Below are 27,620 nucleotides of genomic sequence, written 5' to 3'. Positions count from 1 at the left end.
GAGGATCCAAGAATGTGATGTATGTATTTGTGTGTGTGTGTGTGTGTGTGTGTGTGTGTGTGTGTGTGTGTGTGTGTGTGTGTGTGTGTGTGTGTATACATAAATACAGCATAAAAACTCTACCAAGCTGGGTGCCAGTGGCTCATGCCTGTAATCCTAGCTACTCAGGAGGCTGAGATCTGAGGTTCTCGGTTCAAAGCCAGCCCGGGCAAGAAAGTCCATGAGACTCTGATCTCCAATAAATCACTAGAAAACCGGAAATGGTGCTGTGGCTCAAGTGGTAGAGTGCTCACCTTGAGCTAAAGAGCACAGGGACAGCACCCCAAGCCCAGAGTTCAAGCCCCACAACCGACCAAAAAAAACCAAAACTCTACCAAAACTGTGTGAAAAAGTGGGACTGTGCAATGGTAATTTGGTAGAGGGAGGGGTGACTCTGTTCCAAATACACTGTGCACATGCATAGAAATATCACGGTAAAAACCCTTCTACTGTACAAATGTATGCTTCCCTCAAAAATACACCAAAATCAAAATGTTAGCTTTCACAAAGTTACCCATGACAAGTGGATCATGTGAACAATTCCCAGGAGGAATGAAGGGATTTCATCTTCATCTTCAGGGAGCTGCAGAGGCCAGGGAGGAGGGGAGAGGGTGTCAGCATGGAGGCCTCTTCCCCTCATTGGGGGCAATGCCAGGCATCCAGGCATCCACCCCTCCACCACGGCGGGAGAGGATCATGCAGCGTTCTCACCCGAGCCTGCCGCTGGCCTTTCTTCAAAGACTTTCTGCAGTGCCTCTTTCAGGGACTTTCTACCCTTCCTCCTCCTCCTCCTCCTCAGGCTTCCTACCACAAAATAGACAACTGGATTGACACTGCAGTTCACGGCGGACAGCATACTCAGATAGGGCAAGTGAGTCCACACAGACGCGTTGTTATTTGGGTAGGAATAGAAGGCTACGATGAGCTGGACCTTCATGGGCATGGCGAAGGCAAGAAACAGGATGACGGTGGCCATGATGATCACGTAGAGCTTGGCTGGTTGACGTGGCTTTAGGTTGCAGCAGACTTGAAAGAAGAGGACCAAGTTGGAGAAGATCATCAGAGGGACGAAGACCAAGAAGGTCAAGATGCAGGAAAATATGTACGCGTAGCGACACTCTGGGAACCTCGGCTCCTCGTTCAGGAGGCAGAAGAAGTTTTCCAACCCTGACACCAGCACAGAGAGAGCCCACAGCAGCGCACAGGCCACAGCAGACTGGTGCTTCGGGCGCCGACACTGGTACCAGATAGGGTACAGCACGGAGAGGCACCGCTCCACGCTGATGGCCGTGAGGAGATACAGACCCGTGTTGTAACCAAAGATCACGAGAAACACAGCATAGTTCTGCAAGGTGATGTCATCGAAATGGAAGGTGTCCACCAGCTCGATGACGGATGAGAAGAGAAGGACCATGAAGTCAGCAATGGCGAGGTGCAGAATGTAGACGGTAAATGGCTTCCTCTCGATGCAGAAGATGAGAAACCATATGAGGAGTCCGTTCCCAATTAGTCCCAGCACACAAATGAGCTGGGATATGCAGATGTGATAGTATTCATTTTCCATGTTCCAGAGGGTCTCAGTCACTGGCTCTGATGACCAGGTTGTCTGATCCAGAGATGCATTTCTGGTGGAGGATGTAGATTCCCCAGGATTCAAGGTTGTGGTGGAGGGCTCCATTCTTGTGCAATGGCTAGCTTTCTCCTGTCTACCTGTTGTTAGAAACGAAAGATGGAATGATGGGTGCCATTTGCTCTGCATCTCACAATGAGTTCGGTTTTTACTGGGGATCTCTCCACACCTCCTTCCTGGAGGAGAGAGGATGTGAGTGAAAGACCTTGCTGTTTCCCCCTCTTCTTTCCCATTCTCCTGTCCATCCACCCAGGCAGACTCCATGACCCTAAGAGTAGACACCTTTCCCAAGCCTAGCCATCAACTCTGACGGATTCTTCACCCTCTCTGGCTTTGTAGGATAAGCCCACCATGTTCCCCATTGCCTCCTGCCTTCCTAGAAGAGACTCCTAAGGTTTTTTTTTTTTTTTCAAGATCTAAGTGGCAAGATTGGGAAAAGGATAAAACAATTCACTTACTTTAAATACGCCAATGAGCCAGGGCCAATGCACAAAAAAAGAAGGCCATTGTAGTGTGTATGGAAATTTGTTCATCATCTCTGTCTTCTCTAGCTATTCCTCTTTTCCCCTCCATCGAGTTTATCACAGCCGCTTCACTCCCTTGGCAGTTTATCCATCGGCCATAAGTACAACGAATAGATGATTACGTGTTTCCCTACTGCATGTTTAGAGTTATCTCTTTTGGCTTACCAAACAAGAAAATCTGGCTGTGAAGGGAAAAGATGGAAAGAAAAGGGGAAGAGGAAGAGGATGGAGCCCTGCTGAGCAGAGATTTCAGGGAGGAAAAGGCAACTTAGAAGACGATTGTAGTGTCCAAACCCAGGATAACCTGTGGTACCCAGGATACCTGTGGTATCCAAGGTGTAATTCCTGTTTTCTACCACTTCTCCATCCTTACCAAGTGTTTCCTGCTGTCCGGAGGGTGCCTGGGCCCCGGCCTTCTGAGGGAAGTAGCTGGATACAGGGAAGAGCTCATGGAGCAACACCTAGGGTTGTTTAATGATTCCTGAGGGTTGTAATTTTTTTTTTTTGCAAGTCCTGGGGCTTGAACTCAGGGCCTGGGCACTGCGAACTCAGGGCCTGGGCACTGCCCCTGAGCTTCTTTTGCTCAAGGCTAGCACCCTGCCACTTGAGCCACAGTGCTACTTTTGGCTTTTCCTGTGTATGTGGTACTGAGGAATCGAACCCAGAGCTTCATGCATGCCAGGCAAGCACTCTACCACTGAGTCACCTTCCCAGAAGGGTTAGATAGTTTTTGTGTGCCCATTAGCATTTCATGTTTCTTCTTGTGTAGGTTGTTCTGCGCTCTTTGCCCGTTTTCTTTCTTTCTGGTGAGAATATGCATTCTTATTTACTTACAAGAGAATAATAGTCTTTTCTGCATGTTCCTCCTCTCCAAGGGAAGTCAAGTTCCTGGGCAAGCCAGTTGGGCTGCCCAGGAAGAGCTGGTCTAACCAGGAGGTGAAGGCAGATGCTTTTCTCACCCAAACTCTACTCTCTTTTCTTTCCCTTCCTCTTCCACTATACCAAGCAGCTGCTACAACTGCCCATCTCAGGAAAGGGGAAGCAAGAAGATGAGAAAGACCCTCTAGAGGCGTTGTTACTCCAGCACACCAGCACCCGGAGAGTCCTCCCTGCCCAGCCTGCACCACGATGGCTCCAGGCAGCCGTGGGCCAGCGGACAAACCAGTTCCTGCTTGCCGCTGTGCTTCCAAACAAGTATGCACAAATAAGGGAATGAGGCTCTTGGTGTAACTATTGCCCTCACTAACCTTGCTCTCTTGACCCGAGTGCATTCGTAAATAAAGGTCTGGGAGCAGAACTAAAGTAACACGGTGACATTGCTAGAGGAGCCCTATGGGGTCTGGGGCATTCCCTTCCACGTGGATGCTGAAAGGGCATGCCACCTGCTGCCATGACCTTTGTGTTCCCAGGTGTTCCTCCCTCTTCTCGGCTCCAGAGCTCCCTGGCCTGCATCACCGCTCACTGTCCAGAGGCGCCCATGGCAAAGAGGAGGGAGGGCATTAGGGAAGGGCAGGGGCCATGAGTTCATCCTTGAAGTGGAGTGGAGTTTGTAGAGCCTTGCACGGAGGCTCCAATGTGTCTCGGGGGGAAAGCTGCTATCTTTCCAAATTCAGCCCCCACTTCTGCTTTGCACCATGTTGCTTAAGACCTGGTATTGACTGACTTTCCAGTGACTGCTCTGATTCTGACCGTGAAATCCAGCCAATCAAAGGCTCGGCAGGACTTCATGTGCTCACAGATGTGAGATGATACCACAGGGAGCTAGTTTTATAAAGTTATTTTTGTTTTTATATATCTTTATTGTAAAGATACTGTACAGAGGGGTCACACTAACATGAGTAATGAGTACATTTCCTATGGAGCATTGTTATCCCCTCCTTTGTTTTTCCCCTACCATCCCTTCCCTCCCTACCTTCCCAACTCCTCCCTCCCCCCACAAGTTGTAAAGTTTGTTTTCAAGTAATGTCTTGTATGTCTCATTGTTACAATGTAATTTTATAAATTTATTACTGGTACTTTTTAACATTTCCAAACCAAGCTGACACTCATGTTTGTAGACTGGGTACTGCACACTATGCACACAATACATATACACACACGTGCACAAACAGGAGGAGGATATACATGAAATTACAGGAGCACTAAGGAGTCACTTTAGCCTTTTAAGATGTTTCAGCCCAAACAAGTTCACCACTCAGTAGGCAGAAGATGTGGAGCCCCCTTCCTGGCCCCCTGTAAGGTGACCCCTGAAATTTGCCATCCCTCAGGGAGGGCTCAGTCACTGTGCAGAGGGACCGGGCAGAAGGAGCTGGCTGCCTGCCTGCCTGAGTCACTGTGGTCTTTCTGGAAGGCGCCAGTGGGAGCACTCACCGTCCGTGATTTGGTCTTCTGGTGGTGTGGAGCTGCTGTGCTGACCCCCAGGTCTCCCCTACAGCCCCTCTCTTTGCCCAGATTCTGATCTCTTTCCCAACAGACAAGAAGTTTCTTGAAAGCTGGAAGTGCGCACATCAGTCTGGCACCACTGTGTCTCAGGGTCTTATTTTGGCATCACTTCTGGCCAAGGAGATCTGGATCTTAATTCGCAGCACTGGAGGCTGAGGGTGGGGCCAGCCCTCCTCTAAGCCCTGTCAATCAAATATATAACCAATCATTCACCACTCTGGGCAGGCACTTTGTCCCATCCAGTGGGGAAACACCATATTCTGAGCCCAACAATGAGCCTAAGATATCTTATCATTTTCAGGTTGTTTGTGAATTGAATGTGTGTCATTGTAAGTACCTGGCCTTGCCCCCTAGTACCTCAGCCTCCTAGTTGTGGACCTTTGTATTTTCTAGAACCTTCCTGAAGATGGAAAGGGCAGCCGTAGGCACATGCTCCCAGCATCCAGCAGATGCGCTTCCCAGAGCTGACCATCACTTGCCAACTACTGATCATATCTTCTGTCTGACAGCATTACTTGTCTTATCCTTTCTGTCCTTTTGCTTTCATCTTAGTGCAGCAAAAAGCATGTGGTTGATTTTTTAAAACCACACTCTAAAAATTTATGTCAGAGAAAAGACTCTTCAACAAATGGTATTGGGAAAGCTGGATATTCATATGAAGAAGACAGAAAAATGGATCCCTATGTCTCACCTTGTACAAAAATCAATTGAAAGTGGTTCACACCTGTGAACTGAGGAGTGGGTCTGAAGTTTTGAAATGCCTATAGGAACATAGGCGATGACTTTCTGAGTAGGATCCCAATTGCTTAAGAAATAAGAGCAAGAGGGGCTGGGAAGGTGGCTCAGTGGTAGAGCGCTTGCCTTACATGCATGAGGCCCTGGGTTCGATTCCTCAGCACCACATAAGCAAAAAGAAAAAAAGCCAGAAGTGGTGCTGTGGCTCAAGTGGTAGAGCGCTAGCCTTGAGCTGAAGAGCTGAGGGACAGTGCACAGGCCCAGAATTCAGGCCCCATGACCGGACCCTCCCCCCCCCCCAAAAAAAAAGAAAAGAAAAGAAATAAGAGCAAGAATTGGCAAATGGGGCTGCATCAAATTGAAAAGCTACTGCACAGCAAAGGAAACAATTACTAAAATGAGGAGACAGCCCAGAGAATGGGAGAAAAATCTTCACAAGCTATTCTTCAGATGAACATCCAAAATATATAAGTAGCTCCAAAAATTAAGCACCAAGAAACAAATAATCCAATTAATAAAAGAACCCATGAATCATAAAGACAGCTCTCCAAAGTATACTACAAGTGGTTAACAAAAATATTGAACAGAAATATTCAACGTTTCAGTCATTAGAAAATACAAACCAAACCACATTGAGATTTTATCTTACTCTTGTCAAAAGAGCAATCATCAACAAAACAAACAACAAATGCTCATCAGAATATGGGGAAGGACCTATCCATTGTGGGTGAAATGTAAACAAAGGTAGTAGGGATGGCCCCTCAAGAAGCTAAAAATAGAGCTCCTGTATGATATTGCTGTACCACTCTTGGGCGTATACTGAAGGAATGTAAGTCAACATGCAAAAAGAGATAACTGTGCATCTGTCTTTATAGCAGCACTAGACACAACAATCAGCCTATAGAATCAGCTTAGGCACTCCACAACCAATGAATGGACAAAGAAATGTGCTAGCTAGACACATTGGAGTTTTATTCAGCAATAAAGAAGAATAAGATGATGTTATTTGCTGAGATATGAACAGGACTGAAGAGCATCGTGTCAAGGAAGATGAAACAAGCACAGAAAGACAGATACCACGTTTTTTTCTCATTTGTGGAATCTAGGCCCAAAGACTATAATGGTTAAAGGAGGAGTGTGTGTAGCAGGGGTAATAAGAGTAAGGAGAGGAGAGAGAGGATGATAGGAAGGTGGATATGATTAAAGAACATAGTATATATACAGACACATAAAAATGTATAAAATGTGCACAACAAACCCACTTAAAACTTTAAAAAAGTGAGGGAGAAAGAGGTACTGAGAAAGATGGACTGAAGTTGATCAAAGTACCTCATACTGAAACCACTCTGTCCATTAAATGCTTTTAAAAGTGTTTTGTCAGTTTATCTTGTTTAACTCAAAGTTCTTGAGCTGCTAATTTTGGTAGGTGAAAAGTGTAGATTTATCACTAATGAGCAGAATGTTTCATACCACAAATTTTGCATCATTTGCTAAAAACTAAAACAAGAAATCCGACCACCTGATGGCACCAGAAAATAAGAAACCGAAGGGGTGTTTGTCTGCCTGCTGGCAGAGTCCCGTCCACCTCATTTCCCCAAACATCAGGGAGGGATGCTATTTTTCACCAATGGCTTGGTGTACTTTTGTTCTCAGTGTGCTCTGGCCTGAGGCTGGGGCTCTGTTGTCTGTGGAGCAGAGCCCATGGTCTGGGACGGACCTCATTGCCCAGCCTGAAGTTCACAGAGTCCCAAAGCGAACCGCAGTCGGGTTGAAGGCGTCTTCTGGGAACTGACAAGGCTGGGCTGTAAATACCATTAGGTTTCGAATGGAAGGTTTATTTTAAGACCGACTGTGGACGGATGCTGAGGAAGACATCCTTGAAAAGGAAAGCCAGCTGCTCCTCTTCCTGTGCTCACAAACTCTACTGTTGACACGGAGTTGGGGGGTGGGCGTGTCTCATCCTGCCAGTTCCCCAGTTCTTGGTGGACACCGGCTGGATGTTTCATGACTGGATTCACTTCTGACACTGCCTACCATCAAGTCCCCATCCCACCAGACTGCCCCCATTTCAGATACCAGGGCGCATCCGTACCTTCCTTCTGGTTGACCTATAAATGAGGATTGCCAAGCAGCCCCTCCTTGGGTCAATCATTTGCTAGCATGGCTCCCGGAACTCGGCATCACGATAAAGGCCACAGAGGGGAATAGCCAGGGACAAGGAATGCACCCAAGTGCCAAGGACTCGGAGCCCTCAGACTCCAGATGTCACCGGCTCTGGGCCACCCACACCCCAGCCTCTGGTTGTGCACAGGCATGATGGATGGCATTGGCCAGTGCTCCTGGGCTCAACTACAGAGACTCCCTCTCCTTCAGAGTCTTCCCCAAAGCCTCCTCATCAGCATAAACTCAGGTGTGGCCGAAGGGGCTTGTTCTAAATCCCAAGTGCCCCTTTCTCTTCTACACTCTCCCCGCTTTGTCTCCCCTCCCATGCTATTTAAGAAAAGCAGATCGCATGACCAAAGATGATCCTAACGCTCCCCTCACTTCAAAAACAACAAGGATTTCAGCTCTGGCTGTAAGCCTGGGATGAAGACCAAATGTGATATTTTTATTTGACAAGTGACTATGGGAGCTGTGAAGTACTTGGAGAAGAGGAACAGCTAGGATAGGGAGACTGTTTGGTTCTCTCCCTGCTCAGACCCGGGGCAGGGGATGGGGCACGGGGGTTGGGTCAGAGGGCTCCAGAATCTGGGGGCAAGGGCTGTGCCATTATCTGCACTAGGAAACAGAGCACTAGCAAGGATTCCTGGAGGAGCCCCGCTGTTGGTGTGGGTGGCTGAAGGGTTTCCATGCTCACAGCGTGTTGTGCATTGGCCTAAGAGAACCTACTGAAAGGCCCGAGCCTGCAAAAGTGACGGACAAGGCACAGGCAAGGGACCCTATGGTATTATGCAAAACCCCACAAGGTTCAAGAAGGAAAAGCACACTCGGTGCTAGGGATGGATGTAGGACAGGCAGGAAGCATCCCCTGGCCTCTGGCCCTGAACTATTCTTTCCTTGATCGGGTCTGTTCCTCACCATGAGGCTCTTCCTTGCGCTCATACAGGAACTCCAGGGAACACATCTCAATGTCATGCATGTCTGCTGCATACAGACCTGTAGGAGCCATGGGGTATTCCCTCCTGCAGTGTATTTTACCTTCCATCAGCTTAGACCTAAGGACAAAGCCTGTGCAGGCCTGAGAAGCAGGCATAGTGCTGTTTGGCTGGAAATGCCCGGCTTCTGGGGGCTCCAAATGCAATCTGCCTCAGGAGGGCCACAGGCAACACCTCGCTGGCCACCAGCAGCACCTAACCTGGACCACGTGGACTTGGATCTGGCATGGGGACAGGCTACTGGGGACCTTTAGAGAGAAGGCCAGGAAAGCCTGCCCTACTTTACAATGCCTAAAGCCAGATGGAATAGGTTTGGCCTGCCTGGGGAGAGGACCAGGACAGGGCTGGAGTGGTCACGAAGACTTCTCTAGCTGAAGCGGATCTTGATGATTCCTCCTGACCACCCAGCACCTGAGTCTTGTCCTCTGTTGGGACACAGGTGAGGTCTTTCCCAGGCTCTGTCTCCCTGAGGCATGCCATGGGTCTTTGACCTGGTGCACAATCAGCCAGACTCGTCCAGCTCTGACTTTCCCCCAGCTGCTGCCCAGATGGAGCAGACACAGCAAACTCTTTGCAAGGAGGCAGTGACGGCAGGGAGACGGAGGTCCCAGTGAGGCGCAGGCATCAGGGGAGTTGGGGCTGACCCCCAGTCACTGCGCTTAGCACAGGCTGCAGCCACGTCTGGATGGAACTACTGCTGCACAGCGTTAGCTTCTGCAGTTGTTATGTGTTTTACATCCTAACAACAGTCTGGATTATTATTATTATCATTTGAGTCTTCTTGGAGATTCTGTGTACCAGCTATATCCCTTTAGTAAATTCTCGTTCTACTAAACTTATTTGGTACCTTTTTTTTTTTTTTTTTTTTTTTTTTTTTTTTTTTTTTTGCTACCAGTCCTGGGCTTGAACTCAAGGCCTGGTGGCTGTCATTGAGTTTTTTGATTTTCTTTCTTTTTCTCAAGGCTAGCACTCTACCTTTTGAGCCTCAGCTCCATTTCCAGCCTTTGGGTGGTTAGTTGGAGATAAGAGGCTCATGAGCTTTCCTTCCCGGGCTGGCTCTGAACTGCAGTCCTCAGAGCTCAGTTTCCTGAGTAGTGAGGATTACAGGTGTGAGCCACTGGCACCCAGCAGTTGGTGCCTTTTGTGTTGCTTGCACTTTCGAACACTGATTTACACAGGCCTTGGATATATGTGCAGTTTAGGGCCAGAAGTACTTGTGCAATACCTTCTAGTAGCTTTTAGGCCAAGTCTCTAGACTCTTGATTCCAAAAGGTTTCTTGAAAGCCAGAGTGAAGAGATGCAAGCAGGAAGTGATCTGCAAACATGTTTCCTGATCCTCCACATGGAAAGGATGTCTTCTTAACGAAGGTAGATGACAATCAAATAGTTCCAAACAGTAGAGAGGACTTGGACCACCCTATACAAAGAAATGATAATGTCTGAGGAGACAGCTATATCAACTACCCTAATCTGATCATTATGCATTGCATACATATATGGAAATATCACAGTGTACCCCATAAACATGAAAAATCACTATAGATTACTATACACCAATTAAAAGTAGAAATACATTAAAAAAGATGGCCTCCAACATTCTAACTGCTCATCAACAGACGAATGGATGAACAAAATGTGTTTTACATTTATGATAGAATCTTATTCAACCTTAAAAAAGAAGGAGTCAGCCAGGTACTGGTGGCTCACACCTGTAATCCTAGCTACCAGAAGGCTGAGATCTGAGGATCATGGTTCAAAGCTAGCCTGGGCAGGAAAGTCTGTGAAACTCTTATCTCCAATTAGCTGCCAGAAAACCAGAAGTGGTGCTGTGGTTCAAGTGGTAGAGTGCTCACCTTGAGCTAAAGAGCAGGGGGAGAGCACCCTTAGGCCTGGAGTTCAAGTCCCACTACTGACAAAAAAGAAAAAAGTATTCTCTGAGCTTGGGGCTTCCTGCCGTGGGTCCTCCACCCGTGTGTGTTAACCGGAGTGAGGGGTCATTTGAGAAGAGCACCTTGGTGGTCGCTTCTGAAGATGCTCTTCTCAAATGACCCCTCACTCGGGTTAACACGGGCGGGCAGGGTCTGGGGGCCAGGGTCAGTCACAACTCTCTGCAAGGTTCACTGTGCCTGGAGTTGAACAATGAATGTCGGGGTGCTTACCCGGGTGGCCCCATTCTCGAATAGCTGAACCTTCCGAGCAAAGGTGGGAGAAATCTGGGGACGCAGTCAGGTCAGGAGCCATTCCTGAGGGAGATGTGGCGGAGGACCCATGGCAGGAAGCCCCAAGATCCGCACACTTGCAGCCCAGGGCACCAGGCGGCTCTGTCCACACAGGCCAAGTGGGCCCACACAGCTTCTGGGTCACCGCACATGCAGGAAGAGGACAGTACACACCCAAGGCCAAGGCAGCACACCCAGGGTCACCACAGAACCACCGGAATTCACTCTGCTTTCTCTGCTTTGAATGATCACTAAAGCCGAGACCAAGTGAAGAAGTTGCTTTTTATTCATTCCTGGCATTGACTCCGTGGTGGGCAGGGCCCACATTTTGGTCTTGTCAATTACAACTTTATGACTGAACATGTGTTGAGAGTTTAGCACTGTGGTCTGGGTGGCGGGTGTTGAAGGTATCTAGGAGAGACAATGTCTCAGCAAAGACAGGCCAATCGTGAGTTTGGCAGATGGTAGGGAATTGGGAGATAATAGAGTAGGTTCATTTTAGACAAGTGAAGCAAAGCTACTTGGCGTTTCTGCCTTTGCAATCTGTCACCAAAATTGTTTAGGAAATGCATACTGGGGCAAGATAAGATATTCTGGTCTTACAAAAGATAGAAAGTCCTTACCGTCTAAAATACAGTGGTAATGACAAAGATGTCCTAAGTATGCTGTAAACATAGGTAAGCTGTTAATATTAGATCCTATGATGTTCAGGCAGTGTTTTCTAAGTGCTGGTTATGATTGGCAGGGTCAGATTGGCCCAGTAAAATACTAACATAGGACTCTAGTAGGCTTGCTGACAGTTAAGGGAGCCAGACATTTGTCAAATCATCTCTCAGTGATCATCTCCACTGTGTGCTGAGCACTGTACCAATGCGGTTCCTTTCTCAAAAGAGTAGTCTAACTGTAGAAATTAGACGAATAGAAAATGATTGTAAAACCACAAGTAAAATTATGGTGCCAGTTCTGAACATCATTAATTAATGCAGCTATTCTTTGGCTCAGCCAACTCTAAATGAGTAAAGCAAAGCCTTGGCTTCAGGACACGCCAGCAAGTAACTCAAAGACAGCTTAAGATATAAGGCGCCTGAGCATTTGGGAAACTCCTTGTGCAAAGATTCTGTCACTGCTATTGCTACCAGCTTCTGTCAACTCCCAAGGCAAAGTACTAGCACTCAGATGTGACTTTTTTTTCACTTTTGTTAAGGATTATGATTAAATGAAAAAGTATTGCTTGCCAAAATGCACAATTATTGAAAAAAAGTAAAGCAAATATGATTTACTGGTGCTCAGCTTTGGGCCTTAGTAAATGAATCATTCTGAGCATCCATCTTTCCTTCCTTCTTTCTTTTTTTCCTCTTTCTTTCTTCTTTCTTTTTTCCAGTCCTGGGGTTTGAACTCAGGGCTTGGGCTTTTGCTCAAGACTAGCACTCTACCATTTGAGCCGTTTTCAGCCTTTTCTGTGTATGTGCTACTAAAGAATCGAACCCAGGGCTTCATGAATGCTAGGCAAGCACTCTACCACTAAACCACATTCCCAGCCCCCAAGCATTTTTCTTGTAAGTAGCTATATGGTAACATTCACAGGTTAAGTCATATATATAACTTCAGGATTCCTAACAGGGAAAGAGAAGGCAAATGCCTATTACCTAGTTCCCAGTTTCCTATTGGTACATACAAATTCACTGCTCTCAGAAGCAATCCTAGCTGCACCAGCTTCAGAAATCTCACAGGGAACTTTGGGAAGTGCATTAGGCATTCTTACACAATCTTGAACTTCTTATGTCTCTCTCTTTTTTTGTGGAGGCCTGAAATGCTAGCTGATGATTATCTCCAAAGGAAAATTTCAAATATACAGTTCTAGGAAAGGCCAAAACAATGCTGGCCAACTATGCAGAGCTGGGTCCAGGGTAATATTTAGCACAGCTAACAGCATGGATAGACTCCATGTCCCAAGGCAACACTCCAAAAATATTCTCTCTCACAACTGGAATTTTTTTCATGCTATTTGGATCAGGAGTTGCATATGATTATAATCTAGAGAGGAAATCTAGGAATCTAGAGAACAAAGTGTATGTGTTACACGATGAGGTGCTGGACCAGAGGACAAGGAAATGTTCAACTCATTAAAATTACAGAACCTGCTCAACAGTGTATCTCTAAGGATGGTTACCTATTTACGGCCCAGAAAGGAATTTAGAGATTCTGCCAGTTTGCTTTCTAGAAAGTTCTATTAATTAGTATGGATGCCTGTCTTCTGGTGCCCTTTCTAGCATGCACACTTTGATTTTTAAATGTTTGCCATGCAGAGGATGAAAATGTTTAATACATATTTTAAGTTTGCAGTCTAGGGAACTGTAATGGAACTTGGTTGGTTTAAAGCATCATAATGCTAGATTGACATACACCTTCTGTATTGTAGTTGTTTTCTTTTTCTTTTTGTGATGCAGTCAGTATGTAGCTCAGGCTGGCCTAAAACTCTCAATCCCTCTGCCTCAGCTTCCTGAGTGTAGTTAATTAATTTAGTCTATTTCCCCAAAGCCTTACAGCAGATAACATAAACCACTTGGAGAGTGAATTCAGTGTGGGACAGCCGATATCAGAGGAGAAAAATGGAAGCAGGGAAACAGCTAGAAACTTTAACACGTTGTTTCAAATCACTGAGAAATCCAGAATTTTATTCCTTCTCAGACTTTGTTTTTTTTTTTCCTTCTCAGACTTTGTGAAGAAACTATTTTAGTTTGATATTGTGTACGTGTGGGCTTCTGCCTGGATATGTATATGTGTACATTGAGGTTTAGTAGAAAACCACTTTCCTTAGCCACAAAGGAAAAAAAAAATGTGTGAAGATTTCAGTGACTGAGTTTAGCTAGAAGATATTCTAAAACTAAGAAATTCTTTTACTCAGGCAAACTTTACACACAGTGAAAAGTGTATATTTTGGTTCTTCCCATTGGTCCAGTTTGGTAAATGTAAATCAGCCTTCCCAAGAACAGCTCAAGGTGCCTGGGTATTCTGCCATTACCAGAACAGCTCAAGGTGCCTGGGTATTCTGCCATTACCAGTGAAAAACAATCAAATGTGTCTCACCATAGGCAAGTTCTTCCTCTTCCAGAACTACACACACACACACACACACACACACACACACACACACAGATTCACATGCTATATAATTTCTTTGGTCTAGCTTCTACCATTCAATTTGTATTTGTATTGTTTTTGGATGTACCCATATATTCTTCATTCTTTTTTTTGCCAACTAATATTCCATTGTAGGAATAAACCTCAACGCCTCTTTTTTCTCTTGGCTGGTTACTGGGGTTTGAATTCAGGGTCTCACACTTGCTCAGCTGGTGTTCTACCACTCAAACCAAGCCCCCAGCCCAGCTATTTGTTGATTATCTTGGCAATGTAGTCTCATAGACTTTTCTGCAGTCTGGCTCTGAACCATAATCTTCTCAGACTCTCGAGTAGCTAGGATTACAAATGTGCCCATGGCCAGATTCTTCTGGAGCTGGATTGCTCCTGGATTTGGGGTTTTAAAAATAAACTGGCTGTGAATGTTCTTACACGAGGCATTTTGTGGACATAGGTTTTAATTTCTTGTGTATCCAACTGTGAGATTTAGGGACCATAAGGCCAATATGTGTCTGATGTGGAGACACTTCTGCCCAGTCTTCCAAAGTGACTGTGTTGCTTACACTCCCAGCAGAGATGCTAGAGTTCAAAGTAGGACACCACTTCTTTCACAATTGATGTGCACAGGCTGTTGTTCACAAACTTTTACCCATATTTAAAATTTGGTTTCACATTTGAAGTAGTGGATCCTTTAAAAGGTGGAGCTGGGCTGGGAAGGTGGCTCAGTGGTTAGAGCGCTTGCCTTGCATGCCTGAGGCCCTGGGTTCGATTCCTCAGCACCACATAAGCAAAAAAAAAAAAAAAAAGCCGGAAAGTGGCGCTGTGGCTCAAGTGGTAGAGCGCTAGCCTTGGGCTGAAGAGCTGAGGGACAACGCCCAGGCCCAGAGTTCAGGCCCCATGACCGGAACCAAAAAAAAAAAAAAAGGTGGGGCTTACTGGGGGAGGGTGTTAGGTCCTGCGGGGGGTGGGGGTGGGGGGAGGCCCTGTCCTTGTGAGGAATTACCAGGTTCTCATGGACCCTGGGTGGTTTCTGCAAGAGGGAGTTGCTACAAGTGTTTAAGCCTGACTTCTGGATCACTCTCTGGCCTTCTGTCTCATCATGTGGTACTTCTTATATGCATTCCCATGGCAAAGCCATCCACTGTAAGGATCTCACCTTCTGATCTTGGACTTCAAAACTGGGTGATGAAATAAGACATAAAGTACCAACATCAGGTATTTTGTAACAGCACAGGAAAATGGACAAATACATTATACAACTTGAGCTTTACATTAAGCTCTCTGTTTCATCTCAGTTTAGATTTAAATTTCATATATGATGTGAGAAGGAACAGAAGTTCTTGTTTTCTATGTGCATAATTACATGTTCTATAAAGGCTTTACTTCCTGCATTGAGTTACTTTTACACTCATTGGAAAATCATTAGTCTTGTACCCAATAAACACATGTGTGGGTTTATTACTATACTTGTTTTTGCCCATTAATCTGACTCTTCCTTTGTCAAATCTACACTGTCTTGATTATTTGATCATACATTATGAAGTCAGATAGAGGATACTACTTGTAACTTGAAATCTCTTTTACTTTCTTCTGTCAGTCATGGGGCTTGACCTCAGGGCCTGGGTGCTGTCCCTGAGTTCTTTTGCTCTAGGCTAGTGGTCTACCACTTTGAGCCACAGCACCACTTCCAGTTTTCTGGTGGTTAATTGGAGATAAGAGTGTTATTGACTTTTCTGCCTGGACTTCACTGGCCTCTCGAACTGTGATCCTCAGACCTCAGTCACCTGAGTAGCTAGGATGACAGGCAGGAGCCACCGGCCCCTGTGGCTTTGAAATCTTTCTTTAATAAATGATAAAGCTTCAGACATCTACCATATGTCTCAAACCACAAATACTGTAAAATGTGTATGGATATACATTATCAGGATTTATTCTCATAATTGATTTGTCAGTGCTGTAAATGTCATGAAGATCCTGCTATGCATTTATTACATATTAACATATACTTTTGAACCCCTCCTGCCCTATAATTGTTTCCAAATTTGTTTTTTTTTTTAAGAAAGAAATTTTACTCTTTAATATGGTGTTCTGGAATTGAAAAGGAGAAAAAGAATGAAAGAGTAGAGAATAGAGGTGAGGGGCTGGGAAGGTGGCTCAGTGGTAGAGCTTGCCTTGCATGCATGAGGCCCTGGGTTCGATCCCTCAGTACCACATAAACAGAAAAAGCGGGAAGTGGCGCTGTGGCTCAAGTGGTAGAGCGCTAGCCTTGAGCTGAAGAGCTGAAGGACAGCACCCAGGCCTTGAGTTTAGGCCCCACGACTGACCAAAAAGAATAACAACAACAAAAAAGAATAGAGGTGAGATCATGTTTGCAAACTTCCATGTTCTGTACGTAAGTGGAAACTTTGGACTGGAGTCATTCTATCCTGTACCACAAAGCGAGTGAGGGTAAATTACCTAAACTCTGAAAATCTCCCCTTCCTCATCTGTAAAGTGTTCTGTGTAAAGCACATAACAAGTCTTGTGTGACTCCTGAGAGAGAGAAAAAATAATTTGGGAGACTTTCTAAACAGAGTATATTTGGCATTGAATTGGAGGAGCACCAGGCATGCACCATACATACTTTAAGCCCAAGTGATCTAACAATCTACTCATAGAGGATGGCTTTGGAGTTCCTGTGACTGCAGTCTCCCTCCAAAGATGTCCCTGTTGGAGAAAGTATCTCAGCTAAGCAAAGGGCTCTGTATCCCTGGGGCTTTCCACAAAGATTCCAGTGTAAGAGGGAGAGCTGGGAGGGCAATGGGTAGGGGTGAAGGTGTTTTCTCAAGCCGTTAGAGTTTGCAAACCACTTTGGCAAGATCCAGATACGCCCTCTAGGGGTGATGTGCCCTTCCCTCCCCTTCCCTGCCCTGCCTGTCCTAGCACCCTAGAGCTACTCTCGCCCTCTTCCCTCTAACTGTGCGGGACCATGCTGTTTCCAATCTCCCGTTACAAACTCCAGCTAGCCCCATAAACATGACGCCAGGTGACTGAGTGACCCAGAAGGGGGAGTTATTTATTCTGTTTACATTTGCTTTGGGATTTTCCTTTTGGAGCCAGTGGTGTGTTTTTTGTCTGCTGTAACCCCTCTTTCCTGGCTTGCAGGCACTACCTCAGGAGCTCCTGTGGGGGTGGAGAGCCCCCATCCCAGAGTTCCCAGGGCCCTCAGCACAAAGGCTATCTTTGAGTAGGGTTGTGGTCTGTGGTCTGCTCTGGGTGACTCCCTTCCCCCACCTCCCTGTCCCCCAGACCACGTTGTTGCTGCACATCCGGCCCTTCTGCTGATGGGAAGAGCCTTTGTGGACAGATTCTAAATGCCAGGGGTCGGAGTGCGGGTCTGGGAGCACTCAGGGCTGGGCCTTCGCTGTCACATGCTGAGCTCAGTCCGCAGCTGGGGGCTGTTTGGCCCCTTCCCAGGGTTTATCTAGAAGGGCTATGTCCATCCACTTTTCAAACATGAGGTTCTCTGTGGCTCTGTCCCCTGGCCCGTCTTGTTGGAGGAGGAGATGCCAATTTTCTTTCAGACTTGATATGCTTTGCAAGTGAAGATCCTTACTTGGAAAGACTCAGCCAATCCTTGGATAGACTAAGTTAAGGGAAGATTTCCCTGAGATGGACAGAAATCAGCTGGGCCTGGGAGAGTTCTGCTCTCGGGGTTTTATCTCAGACTTTTATCTGGCCAGTGAGATCGGAAGGCTCCGTTGCAGGACCCGAGGGCAGAGGGCAGGACCAGTCCTGTCGTGTGAGGCTGTCAATCAAAGGGATAGGCTAGAGAACCACTCATCACTCCAGTCAAATTTGCAAGTCCAAATACCTGAAGTCACTCTGTTCCCAAATGGTGGTCCAGACAAGTTATGCTTCTCCGCCTGCTGTCCTGCTGGTCTCCCGTTTGCAGACTTGTCTCTGCAGCCATTTTCCTGGGAGAATAACCCTCCATTGCATTCCAGGTTACCAATCTCTGCTGATCCAGCTCTTCTGTCTTTCTCACCTGGAAAGCAGTGCTGGGCTTTATGAAGTACTAAATGAGATTTTCCCCACAATCAAGGATCAAGGGGTTGGCAGATGTGAGAAATACATGTTTGAATCTGACCGGGATGCATCAGACTTCCTCTGCTAGTGCCGATGAAGCCTTCCAGAGCCATGGGAATTTAAGGAGAACCTCTCTGATGGAAGAAGGGAATCTTAGCCCTGGCAGGTGCACCTATCTTTTGCTGCTTTCCTGCTGATGGAGTCCACAACTTCTGGCTCTACCACCTATGGCTCTCTCAGGTGATATTCTGGGTTCTATCAGACCCCCCCAGGCCTCCTGCGCCATATTTCTGTGTGTGTGACAGGAGTCCCTTGAAGGGGTGCTGTTTCTCTAGGGAACTCTGTTGTTTTTTGTTTTTTGTTTTTTTGGTCGGTCGTGGGGCTTGAACTCTGGGCCTGGGTGCTATCCCTCAGCTCTTCAGCTCAAGGCGAGTGCTCTACCACTTGAGCTACAGCGCCACTTCCTCTCTAGGGAACTCTGGACGGGTGGGTCTTGGATCACAGAGGTTCAGGCTAGAACTTGTACCACAAAAAATGGGAGCTGTAGACTCTTTTCTTCCCTAGCCTTATCCAGCCCTATTACCCATTTTCTCTCCATACAATCCTCACCTCTCGAAAGAATGATTACTCACAAAGACAAACCAAGCACAGAAATAGCCAAACTATTTGTGGCTTCCGTGCAGGCAGTTTTATTTTTACAGTGAGTTGCTGTCTTTTCCTCTAAGTATAAATCATTAGCTACCACAACTGAAACTCCATCTCCATCTGCGATCGATGATCACCCACTGTAGTCCTGCTTGGTTAGTGGTGCAATTAGTCAGAAAACAATTGGTGCCTTCCCCCACCCACTCACCCTGAAGGAAGAGAGCCATCCCTCCCAGGGACCCCCTACTGTCTGGCCACCCGTGTTGTTTCCTGGTTGCAGGCTCTTGATTCACCTGGTCAATGGATTTCCACTTTGGGCAGTGTGTTATCTTCTGCCTGTCTGAATAGAGGGACTTCTCTGCTCTATGAGGAGCTGGAAAAGCAAATTGGTGAGGCCCTCGGAATGTTGACTTAAACCATGACGTTGGAGGCCTCCCTCTCGTTGGTCACTCTGCTCAGGGTTTCACAGAACATGTAGGGATAATTCTTCACCAAATCTGGACAGTCCCAGAGGCGAGAGGCAGAATGGCACAGAGGAACAAGGAGGGTCCTTCTGCTCCATCCTGTTCTCCTGCGTCCCTCCTTCTCTGTGAGGCTCCTCAGCCGGCCCTTAGCTCTCTCCTGATCCTATTTGCTTCAGTGTCTGGGAATCCTTCACTCCACAAACTCCTTTTCTAGCTGCAATGGGTGTTAGTCAGTCCTTGCTCTCTCTTCAGTCTCTGAGCATCCTGTGGGAAAGGTAGCGCTCTCCAGGAGGCTGACCTTCCCCTCCCGTGGAACACCAGAACCAGGTAATAAAAGTATTGTTTCCCACCTGCTCACCTGCCCTCACCTGCTGTTGATTTACTCACTGCGCCCACCGCTCTGACTGTGTGGGGTTGGTGTGAGGGCTTCAGGGAGAGCCTTCCTCTCCTGTCTCTTTCCTCTGGGAAGATTGGGCTCTGTTGGCTTCTGTTCTGGGCCTTTGCTTTTGCTTTAGGTACAGTCTGAGGAAAGCATCACACATGGAATGGAAGCCTGCTTTCCCACAGCATCCTTCCCTGCCCATCAGTGTATTTGCTCAGACAAGAAGTGTGGCCAGGATGGATGGCTCTTCCCTCCAGCGCTTGGCTACCTCAGATCCAGATGACCATGGACTGTCTGAGCAGCTATACATTGGCCCTTTAAGGAAAAGGATGGGAGTGAAGGGAAAAGTAATCTCCTGTTGTGTTCCCGACTTCCTGCGCGAGCATCTGCCTCTATTGGGAACAGCTGCTCCCTGGAAGGGTCCGGCTCAGGCTGACAATCAGCCTGGGCATCGGGAAGAGGCAGCTCCATTCTTCTAACCCTGGAATCAGCTGTGTGCCTATGTGCAGTCCATCATATCAGCTGAGTTTACGTTAATTTGGGCACTATACTCGAAAAAGGGCTAGAAGCCAGGAAATGAATATTTAACTATTTATACGCCTCCCACCATTTAACAGCCGTGCCTTTTGGAGGTGATATTAGTAGTTCCATTTTAGAGTTAGAAAGGCAAGCCCTCAGTAGCACTGAAGTGGTTACAGGTGAAGAACAGTTGAGCCAGGAATTTGAGTTCTACCTACGCTGCCCTTCCACATAGCTGTTCTCTGGAGCAGCTTTCCCCTTAGCCCAGGCTAGCCCTTGTGGCTTCCGGTGGCCAGCCACCTTGATGTCCCCAGTGTGTTCTCACTTTGGATCAGCACGCAGATTTTCACTCGAAGTGTGTCACCGAATGATGCCATTTGAAGCACGGCTTTTGCTGATAAGCGTGGGACCATCTGCTTGGCACATCTCAAATGTTTTCAGCAGTCAGAGAGAAGCTCCGGTTTCTTCTGAGACGGAGGCTGCAGCTCTCCTTGGAGATGCTGGAACCAGGGACCCTGCGGGCTGGTGGGGTACAGAGGCCATGGGATGGGAAGCTGTGGTCTCCCGGTTGTCACCTCTGACCCTTCCTGAGCGAAGGACATCCAAGAGTCTGCACCCATTTGTAAGTGTTCAGATACCCTTGATAATCAGAATAAGATCCCTGTCCCCAGCCCCCCCTGCCTCCAGCCTCCAAAGAGGCAGTGCCTGGGCAGCATTTCTGTGCTGATTGCTTTTCCCAGGGTGTTAGGTGCTGTAGGTTTGTCAAGGTGGTGTTGGCACATAAGAAAGGCCCTTCTGCCTTCATTTGGGAAACTTGCTTCTCTGTTGGGCGAACAGTTCCCAGATATTGTCTTTCAACTCCAGGTTTGAAACTTCTGTAGAAGCTTTTCTGTGGATTTGTGATATGGAGGGAGTCTTAGGATCACTCAAAGAGGGGAGGTTGGACTTGGACGTTTTCAAGTTGATGTTACAAATGACAAAGAAGCTGGGGCTGCAAGGTTGTAACAGTGTTTAATGTCTCTGGAGACGTCCTTTGTCTAGAAGCCACTGGGCACAGCCAGGTAGGTGTGTGTGTGCGTGTGTGTGTGTGTGTGTGTGTGTGTGTGTGTGTGTAGTAGCAGTAGTAGTAGTAGTAGTTTGGCAAGGTGTGTTAGACTGTCACTACATTGCTATATGTGCAGCCTTAAGAATATGACTCAGGGCTGCCTTTGGAGCAGCGTCTGCACTGGGACATTGAGGGCTGGGGATCGTTTGTGGTGCTGGCTGTCCTATGTATTGTGGATATTTAGCCATTAAGTGGTATTGATGACCAGTAAGTGAAATTACTAATGATTAAATTACTGATGGCTATTACATGCTATTAGCATCCTTCTCAGTTTTAGCCACCCCAAAGATCTTCAGACATGCCAAACATCCCAAAGTAGTCAAAACTCCCCTCTCCCTCTGAGATCAGTGCTCTAAATCGATTCTGCTGTGCATTCAGAAAGCACATGAGAAGTCTCTGCTTCTGCAGGCAGGTGGCTGGAGTGTTGGGAACATGGGATTTAATTGATTACAGATGCATTTAATACCAGGACAGATGTTCCCACTGCAAACATTCTCAACAGCTCCCTTTCCTGCCATGGAAATTCCATCTCACAAATGGGTTTCTGTTTGTCCAGGTTACTGCACACACACAGAGGGAAGAATGTGCCCTTTCCTCTGGTGGTACACACCTGGGAGGCCCCACTTAGGGTCAGCCTCACTCTGTGGTTGCCTAGCAACAAGAGGAGGCTTCAGATGGCCATTCCACAAATCCTGGTGTTATTGGCGTTCTCTTCTTTCTTTCTTTCTTTCTTTCTTTCTTTCTTTCTTTCTTTCTTTCTTTCTTTCTTTCTTTCTTTCTGTCTGTCTGTCTGTCTTTCTTTCTGTCTTTCTTTCTGTCTGTCTTTCTGTCTGTCTTTCTCTCTCTCTCTCTCTCTCTCCTTTTCTCCACCTTCTTCCTTCTCTCTCCTCCCCCTCTTCCACTTCCTTCTCCTACTTCCTTCATCTTCTCTCTCTCTGTGTCTCTCCCTCTCTCTCTGAGTGATATGGAAAGCTGGGAATCTGGCCCATGGAAGACTGAGCTCAGAGGGATGAGAATGTGGAGGGGGATGTTCACTTCTTGGGTATCTGGAGAAAGTTTGAGCAGACACAAAGATGTGGCATTTTAAACTCCATGCCTGCCCTCCCCCTGGTTCCCTGGCCTTTGCTGTCACCCCACCATCTATCTGTTCTTCTCACGTTCATTGTGAAGAACACACATCTCTGCAATTGTGCCTGCTAGGACACAGCTTCCACAGCTATGGAGACCATGGTGCCTGTTTCCTCTGCGGGCTGATTCATTATCTCAGCCTGGCCTTGCCAGCAGGCTTGTATTGGCAAAGCGCTGTTCAAGCTCTAGCTTTTCACCCTCTGTTTCTCCCTCCTCAGCCTTCCAGAAACACATAAAAATGCTGATTATGTAAAGGGGCTTCGGTCACAGAGGCCCAGCTGCTTGGCTTAGGCTCTCCTCTGTGATGGGTTTGGTGGAAGACGGAGCTCCATCCAAGCCTTGGGCAGAGGTCTCTGTGGAGATCCTGGCAAAAGCCTCTTTTGAAACCTTGGCCACTTCCACATTGCCAGCATTGTAAAATGTTCAGGGTTTTTTAGATCATGTGACAGGCTAGAAGAAATATGGAGCAGCAAGGAAGGGCTGATTTCTTTCTTTTCTTTTTTTTTTTTGGTCGGTCGTGGTGCTTGAACCCTGGGCCTAGGCACTGTCCCTCAGCTCTTCAGCTCAAAGCGAGTGCTCTACCATTTGAGCCACAGTGCCACTTCCAGTTTTCTGATGTTTTATTGAAGATAAGAGTCTCGAAGACTTTCCTGCCCAGGCTGGCTTTGAACCATGATCCTCAGATCTCAGCCTCCTGAGTAGCTAGGATTACAGGCGTGAGTCACCAGCCCCCAGTGGAAGGGCTGATTTCTGTTTACCACTATAAGAGGCCTCCCTGGAGGTGGCCACATCTATTGATTCCCTGGGTCTGATTTTTTTTTTTTTTGGTCGGTCGTGGGGCTTGAACTCTGGGCCTGGGCGCTGTCCCTCAGCTCTTCAGCTCAAGGCGAGCGCTCTACCACTTGAGCTACAGCGCCACTTCCAGTTTTCTGGTGGTTTATTGGAGATAGGAGTCTCACGGTCTCTCCTGCCCGGGCTGTCTTTGAACCGCGATCCTCAGATCTCAGCCTCCTGAGTAGCTAGGATTACAGGCATGAGCCACCAGCACCCAGCCCTGGGTCTGATATTTAGGGAGATGTCTGCACATTCTGATTTTGTTGGTGTGGTGTGGGGGAACTGGATCAGCTCACCCAGTCAGGGTTTGTAGAGTAAAATGGAAAGGGGGGTCTAGCATGGGCTGCCATGCTCGCTGGGATGCCAAGGCCCAAAGGGCCATGCAAGAAGAGATCAGGCACAAGAGAGATCAGGCACAAGAGAGATCAGGCACAAGAGAGATCAGGCACAGGAGACCCGCACAAGGCAAAGGGGGATGACAGGGAAGACGGCGTGTCCTGGTTTACCATCATTTGGAGAGGGGGGCATGGGGTTCCATACTCCCCTGTCGGGAGCGAGGGGAGGATCATCACAACAGGAGAAAGTATCAAATACCTTACTGTCTTTGGAGGACTTGGGTAAAGTGCTGTGCTGTTGGATGACTGGCTTGTCTCTATTGTGAGAGGTGACAAATGTCCTTAAGGCATTCTTTCATAACTGTGTTCATCATTCAAGAAAGAAAAAGTCCGTCTTTTGGGCAGGGTATGTTGAGACATGTTTATAATCCCAGCATTCAGGAGGCTGAGACAGGAGGTTCATGGGTTTGAGGCCAGCCCGGGCTACATTGCCAGTTTTGTCACCGTAGGTCCCCCTCTTCTGTGGCCCCTTCCTACAGTTTCAGTTACCACAGTGAGTCAGTTTAAAAACATTAAGGGAAAAGTTATAGATATGAACAATTCATAGGTTTTAACTACATGTTATTATCATATATGATTACAATTTGTTCTGGTTATTATCATTAGTTATTGTTGTTAGTCTCTTCTTCTTTGGTATAATTTATAAGTTCAACATTCTCATGATCACTACATATAGAAACAGTACCCAGAGGGTTTCTGTCGTCTGCTGGGAGTCTTAAAGCTTCTTCCCTGTGGGTGAGAGAGGGAACTGACAGAGGGAATGAACATGCAGCACTTTATTTTAAAAAATGGTAAGAAGACAGAACTGTTATGTTCAAGCTAGATGGTTAGGTGAACATAAATTACATTACATCCAAATACTGATAACAGCGTTATATTTTTGGAGTACACTGAGAGGAGAAGAAGTTACAAGTGATATTGGGTCAGGAAAAGCAAGATATCAGGCTGGGGATGTGATTCGAGTAGCGAAACATCTGCGTAGCAAATGTGTTTCCCTGAGTTCAAATCTAGTTCTGTGAAAAAGAAGAAAATGAAAACAAACAACAACCATGTTACTAAAGCAGCTTATAACAAAGCAGCATGTGAGGCACCGAGAAAGGCTAAAAGAGAATATTCCAAATCAGGTTAATTTTGAGTACTAGTTTCGTGCGTGCATTTCCCACAAATCTGCAATGAACACATAGTGTTTTGAAATTGGAAAAGAGGATATATGTGTTTTTTTTTAAATTTTGAAAAATCATCATTATAAAAGTGATGTATAGGGCTGGGAATGTGGCTTAGTGGTAGAGTGCTTGTCTAGCATGTATGAAGTGGTTTGATTCCTCAGTACCACATAAGCAGAAAAGGCTGGAAGTGGAGCTGTGGCTCAAGTGGTAGAATGCTAGTCTCGAGCCAAAGAAGCTCAGGGACAGTGCCCAGGCCCTGAGTTCAAGCCCCAGGACAGCCAAAAATAAAAAGGTGATGTACAGAGGAGTTGCAGTCACGTAGGTCAGGTAGAGAATATATTTCTGTTTGGAAAATATCCCCCTTCCCTTGCTCTTTCCCACCCATACAGTATGTATTTTTAAAGGACCCCTTCGTGTTGTGACTAAACAAAGATCTACAAGTCTTGGTGTGATATTATGGCAGTGGGTGATTGTTACTGTTATTGTCCCCTATAAAAAATTAATTTTGTTAGTTACATAAGACAGGTAATGAGTACATTTCTTTTTGGACAATGTCACCCCTCCCCTTGTTCTCTCCTCATTTTCCTTCCTCCTCCCCACTCCCACCCACAATACTGTTGCTTTGATAGACATAAAAAGACCTGAAGAGGGCTGGGAGGGTGGCTCAGTGGTAGAGCACTTGCCTTGCATGCTCGAGGCCCTGGGTCCGATTCCTCAGCACCACATAAGCTAAAAGAAAAAAGCCGGAAGTGGTGCTGTGGCTCAAGTGGTAGAGCGCTAGCCTTGAGCTGAAGAGCTGAGGGACAGCGCCCAGGCCCAGAGTTCAGGCCCCACTACCGGACCCCCCTCCCCCAGAAAAAGACCTGAAGACTCCTTGGACAGCTCTTCTTTGAGGATTTTAAATTCAGGGAGCAGGGAGAGATCCTGATCCTCAATGGCCAGGCCTCACTCCGAAGTCACACAGCACCAGGGAATGTGGTATCTTCAGCTCAGGGCCCAGTCCTGGAGGAAGCTGGAAAAATTAAGTACAGAGAGTGCACAGTAAGGCCGTAAAGATGTGACTAGGCCCAAGAGCAGAGCATGGTGTGTGGGGGGGGATCAGAGGTCTGTGGGGCGCTCAGAGGTCACGTAGGGGTCAGAGGTCAGGTAGGGAGCTCAAAGGTCAGATAGGGAGCTCAGAGGTCAAGTAGGGAGGTCAGAGGTCGGATGGGGTGCTCAGAGGTTGTATGGGGAGCTCTGGCTGCAAGGACCCTCAGGTGATGATCTGCCTCACAGCCTTGGTGGCTTCTGTTGACTGGTCTGTGAAATGAGGGGACTGGTTAGACCCATGGTCTCCAGGCTTTCGTGTGTGTGTGTGTGTGTGTGTGTGTGTGTGTGTGTGTGTGTGTGTGTGTGTGTGTGTGTGTGACTCAGCTTTTGGTTAGAAGGCAGGCCAGCTCTCTGATCAGAGTCCTTGTGAGCTTCCAGATGCTTCCTGTTGACCCCAGAACACCAGACACAAGGATGGTAGAGCCCCACAGGGTCCTGTGTTGCACTCTGAGTTTGACTGGATATGAATCCTGAGTTTTTGTTTGTTTTTGCAGTGCTGAGGATTGAACTCAGGGTCTTGTGCATGCTAGACAAAGACTCTACTACTGAGCTCTACCTCTATCCCTCATCCTTAGTTGTTTTCTCTATTAAACGAGGTACCATCTTCCATACCTGCTTTCCACTGAAGGTAATGGTCCAATAGAAGAGCACAAGCAGGAGGCTTGGAAACCGAAAGCCTTGACCACAGTTGTATAATGTTCACACACTTCTTCCTCCCTAGGAAGAGAGGAGGACTTGGCGCTCTTCGATGTCGCTGGCCCCACTTCCCGATAGGGATGCTGCCACCTGCTCCACTCCCTCTGGCTCTCTGTTCCCAACTGAGATTCCTGCCCTGCCTTCTGACCATGCTGGCTGTCCCCGAGGGCTGTAGGCATGAGCTCTCCTGGTACCTGACTCTCACCGCCAGGTACTTGCATTGCTGTGGATAGAATTGCCGTGTAAGGAGATTATCATGTCTGCACAGAGTCTGTCCTCCTTGCTCTGGGTCAGCCTGGAGACAGGAAATTGTCCTGCAGTTTACCCTGCAGTGCCAATGCATGCCCTCATTCTTGTTGCTTTCTGGGTGCTGGACAATGAGGTGAACATGGGTTGTCTGGGCAGGCCTGCGGAGCCCAAACTAACTTCTTCTATACGAGGCTGTTGTGTTGTCGAGCAGTAATGACCCCCTCTCCCTTGCAACCTCAAATATCTCACTCATCAGCCAGCAGATGCAGATTCATGAGATGACCAAGGAGACCCCAGGAGCAAAGGGTTGGGGTGGCACACCAACTGGCCAGCTGGATTCTGGGCCTTTCTCCCTAATCTGCTACTTCACTGGAAAGGTTGGAATTCAGTTTGGTTGAGGGAGACTTGGAATGTGATATTTTAGCAATGTGTTTATTTAAGTAAAATCCCACTTGAACAAAACATTTGGAGGATTATGATTTCTTAAAAATGAAAATTGGTTTTAATGGGATTTATATTTGCATTCCAACCACATCATGATCAAAATCTGCTTGAATATGTGATTCATGAGAATCACAAGAGAACTCTTTCTTCACAGAGCACTGGGCTGAAGGTGGGTAGCTTTCTCTCCTGAGGAAGCAGAGTGCATTCTTGGAACTGTGCTGATGACTTTATTTGGGGCAATTTGATAAACAGGTACTGGATCTCTATGTATGCAAGTGCCCGAGGTCCACTTGTAAATTCAGGAGTGCGCACTGAAGCTGCTGTGTTAGTCTTCTAGGGCTCTCTCAACAAAATGCTATAGGCTATAAGACCAAGATCAAGGTCAAGGCCAAGGTTAAGGTGCCATCAGGGCTGGCACAGTGAGGCTGGACAGAGTCCTTTGACCTGTATCCTCATGTGACCTCTCCCTGTGCATTCATGGAGATAGACATCTCTCAAGTGGCTTTGCAACCAGCCTAGTTTCCTCTGTCAAGGAAATGGACCTCCAAAGATGG

The 27,620-nt window shown here is 47.0% G+C and overlaps 2 protein-coding genes across 4 annotated transcripts in view; one reads left to right on the top strand and one right to left on the bottom strand.

The window, feature by feature from the left end:
- Positions 1-334: 334 nt before the first annotated feature.
- LOC138819146 (mas-related G-protein coupled receptor member H-like) lies at positions 335-4,712 on the bottom strand. The gene is made up of 2 exons (XM_070010451.1): positions 4,564-4,712; positions 335-1,749 (listed from the first exon to the last, which is right to left on the bottom strand). Exon 2 carries the CDS (start codon positions 1,715-1,717, stop codon positions 734-736), a length of 984 nt encoding a protein of 327 aa, XP_069866552.1. The 5' UTR covers positions 1,718-1,749; positions 4,564-4,712; the 3' UTR covers positions 335-733.
- A 15,761-nt stretch (positions 4,713-20,473) lies between these two features.
- The window catches only part of Mas1 (MAS1 proto-oncogene, G protein-coupled receptor), a 44,464-nt gene continuing 37,317 nt past the window's right edge, over positions 20,474-27,620 (top strand). For 2 of the 3 annotated variants that reach the window (XM_070010962.1, XM_070010964.1), the window contains exon 1: positions 20,474-20,582. The gene's annotated coding sequence lies outside the window, so the exon portion shown is untranslated. Of the gene's footprint in view, positions 20,583-26,491; positions 26,585-27,620 lie in introns of those variants that run through there. The other variant, XM_070010963.1, reaches the window with a different exon arrangement.

This window comes from Dipodomys merriami, unplaced genomic scaffold (assembly GCF_024711535.1).
Source record: "Dipodomys merriami isolate MVZ:Mamm:240054 unplaced genomic scaffold, mDipMer1.0.p SCAF_8, whole genome shotgun sequence".
NCBI classification, from domain to species: Eukaryota; Metazoa; Chordata; class Mammalia; order Rodentia; family Heteromyidae; genus Dipodomys; species Dipodomys merriami.
The sequence above is the reverse complement of the archived record's forward strand: the minus strand, read 5'-3'. Positions and strand labels throughout refer to the sequence as shown.

Excerpts from the sequence above, each read along its gene's own strand:
- LOC138819146 (XM_070010451.1), bottom strand. The coding sequence starts at position 1,717 with ATGGAGCCCTCCACCACAACCTTGAATCCTGGGGAATCTACATCCTCC.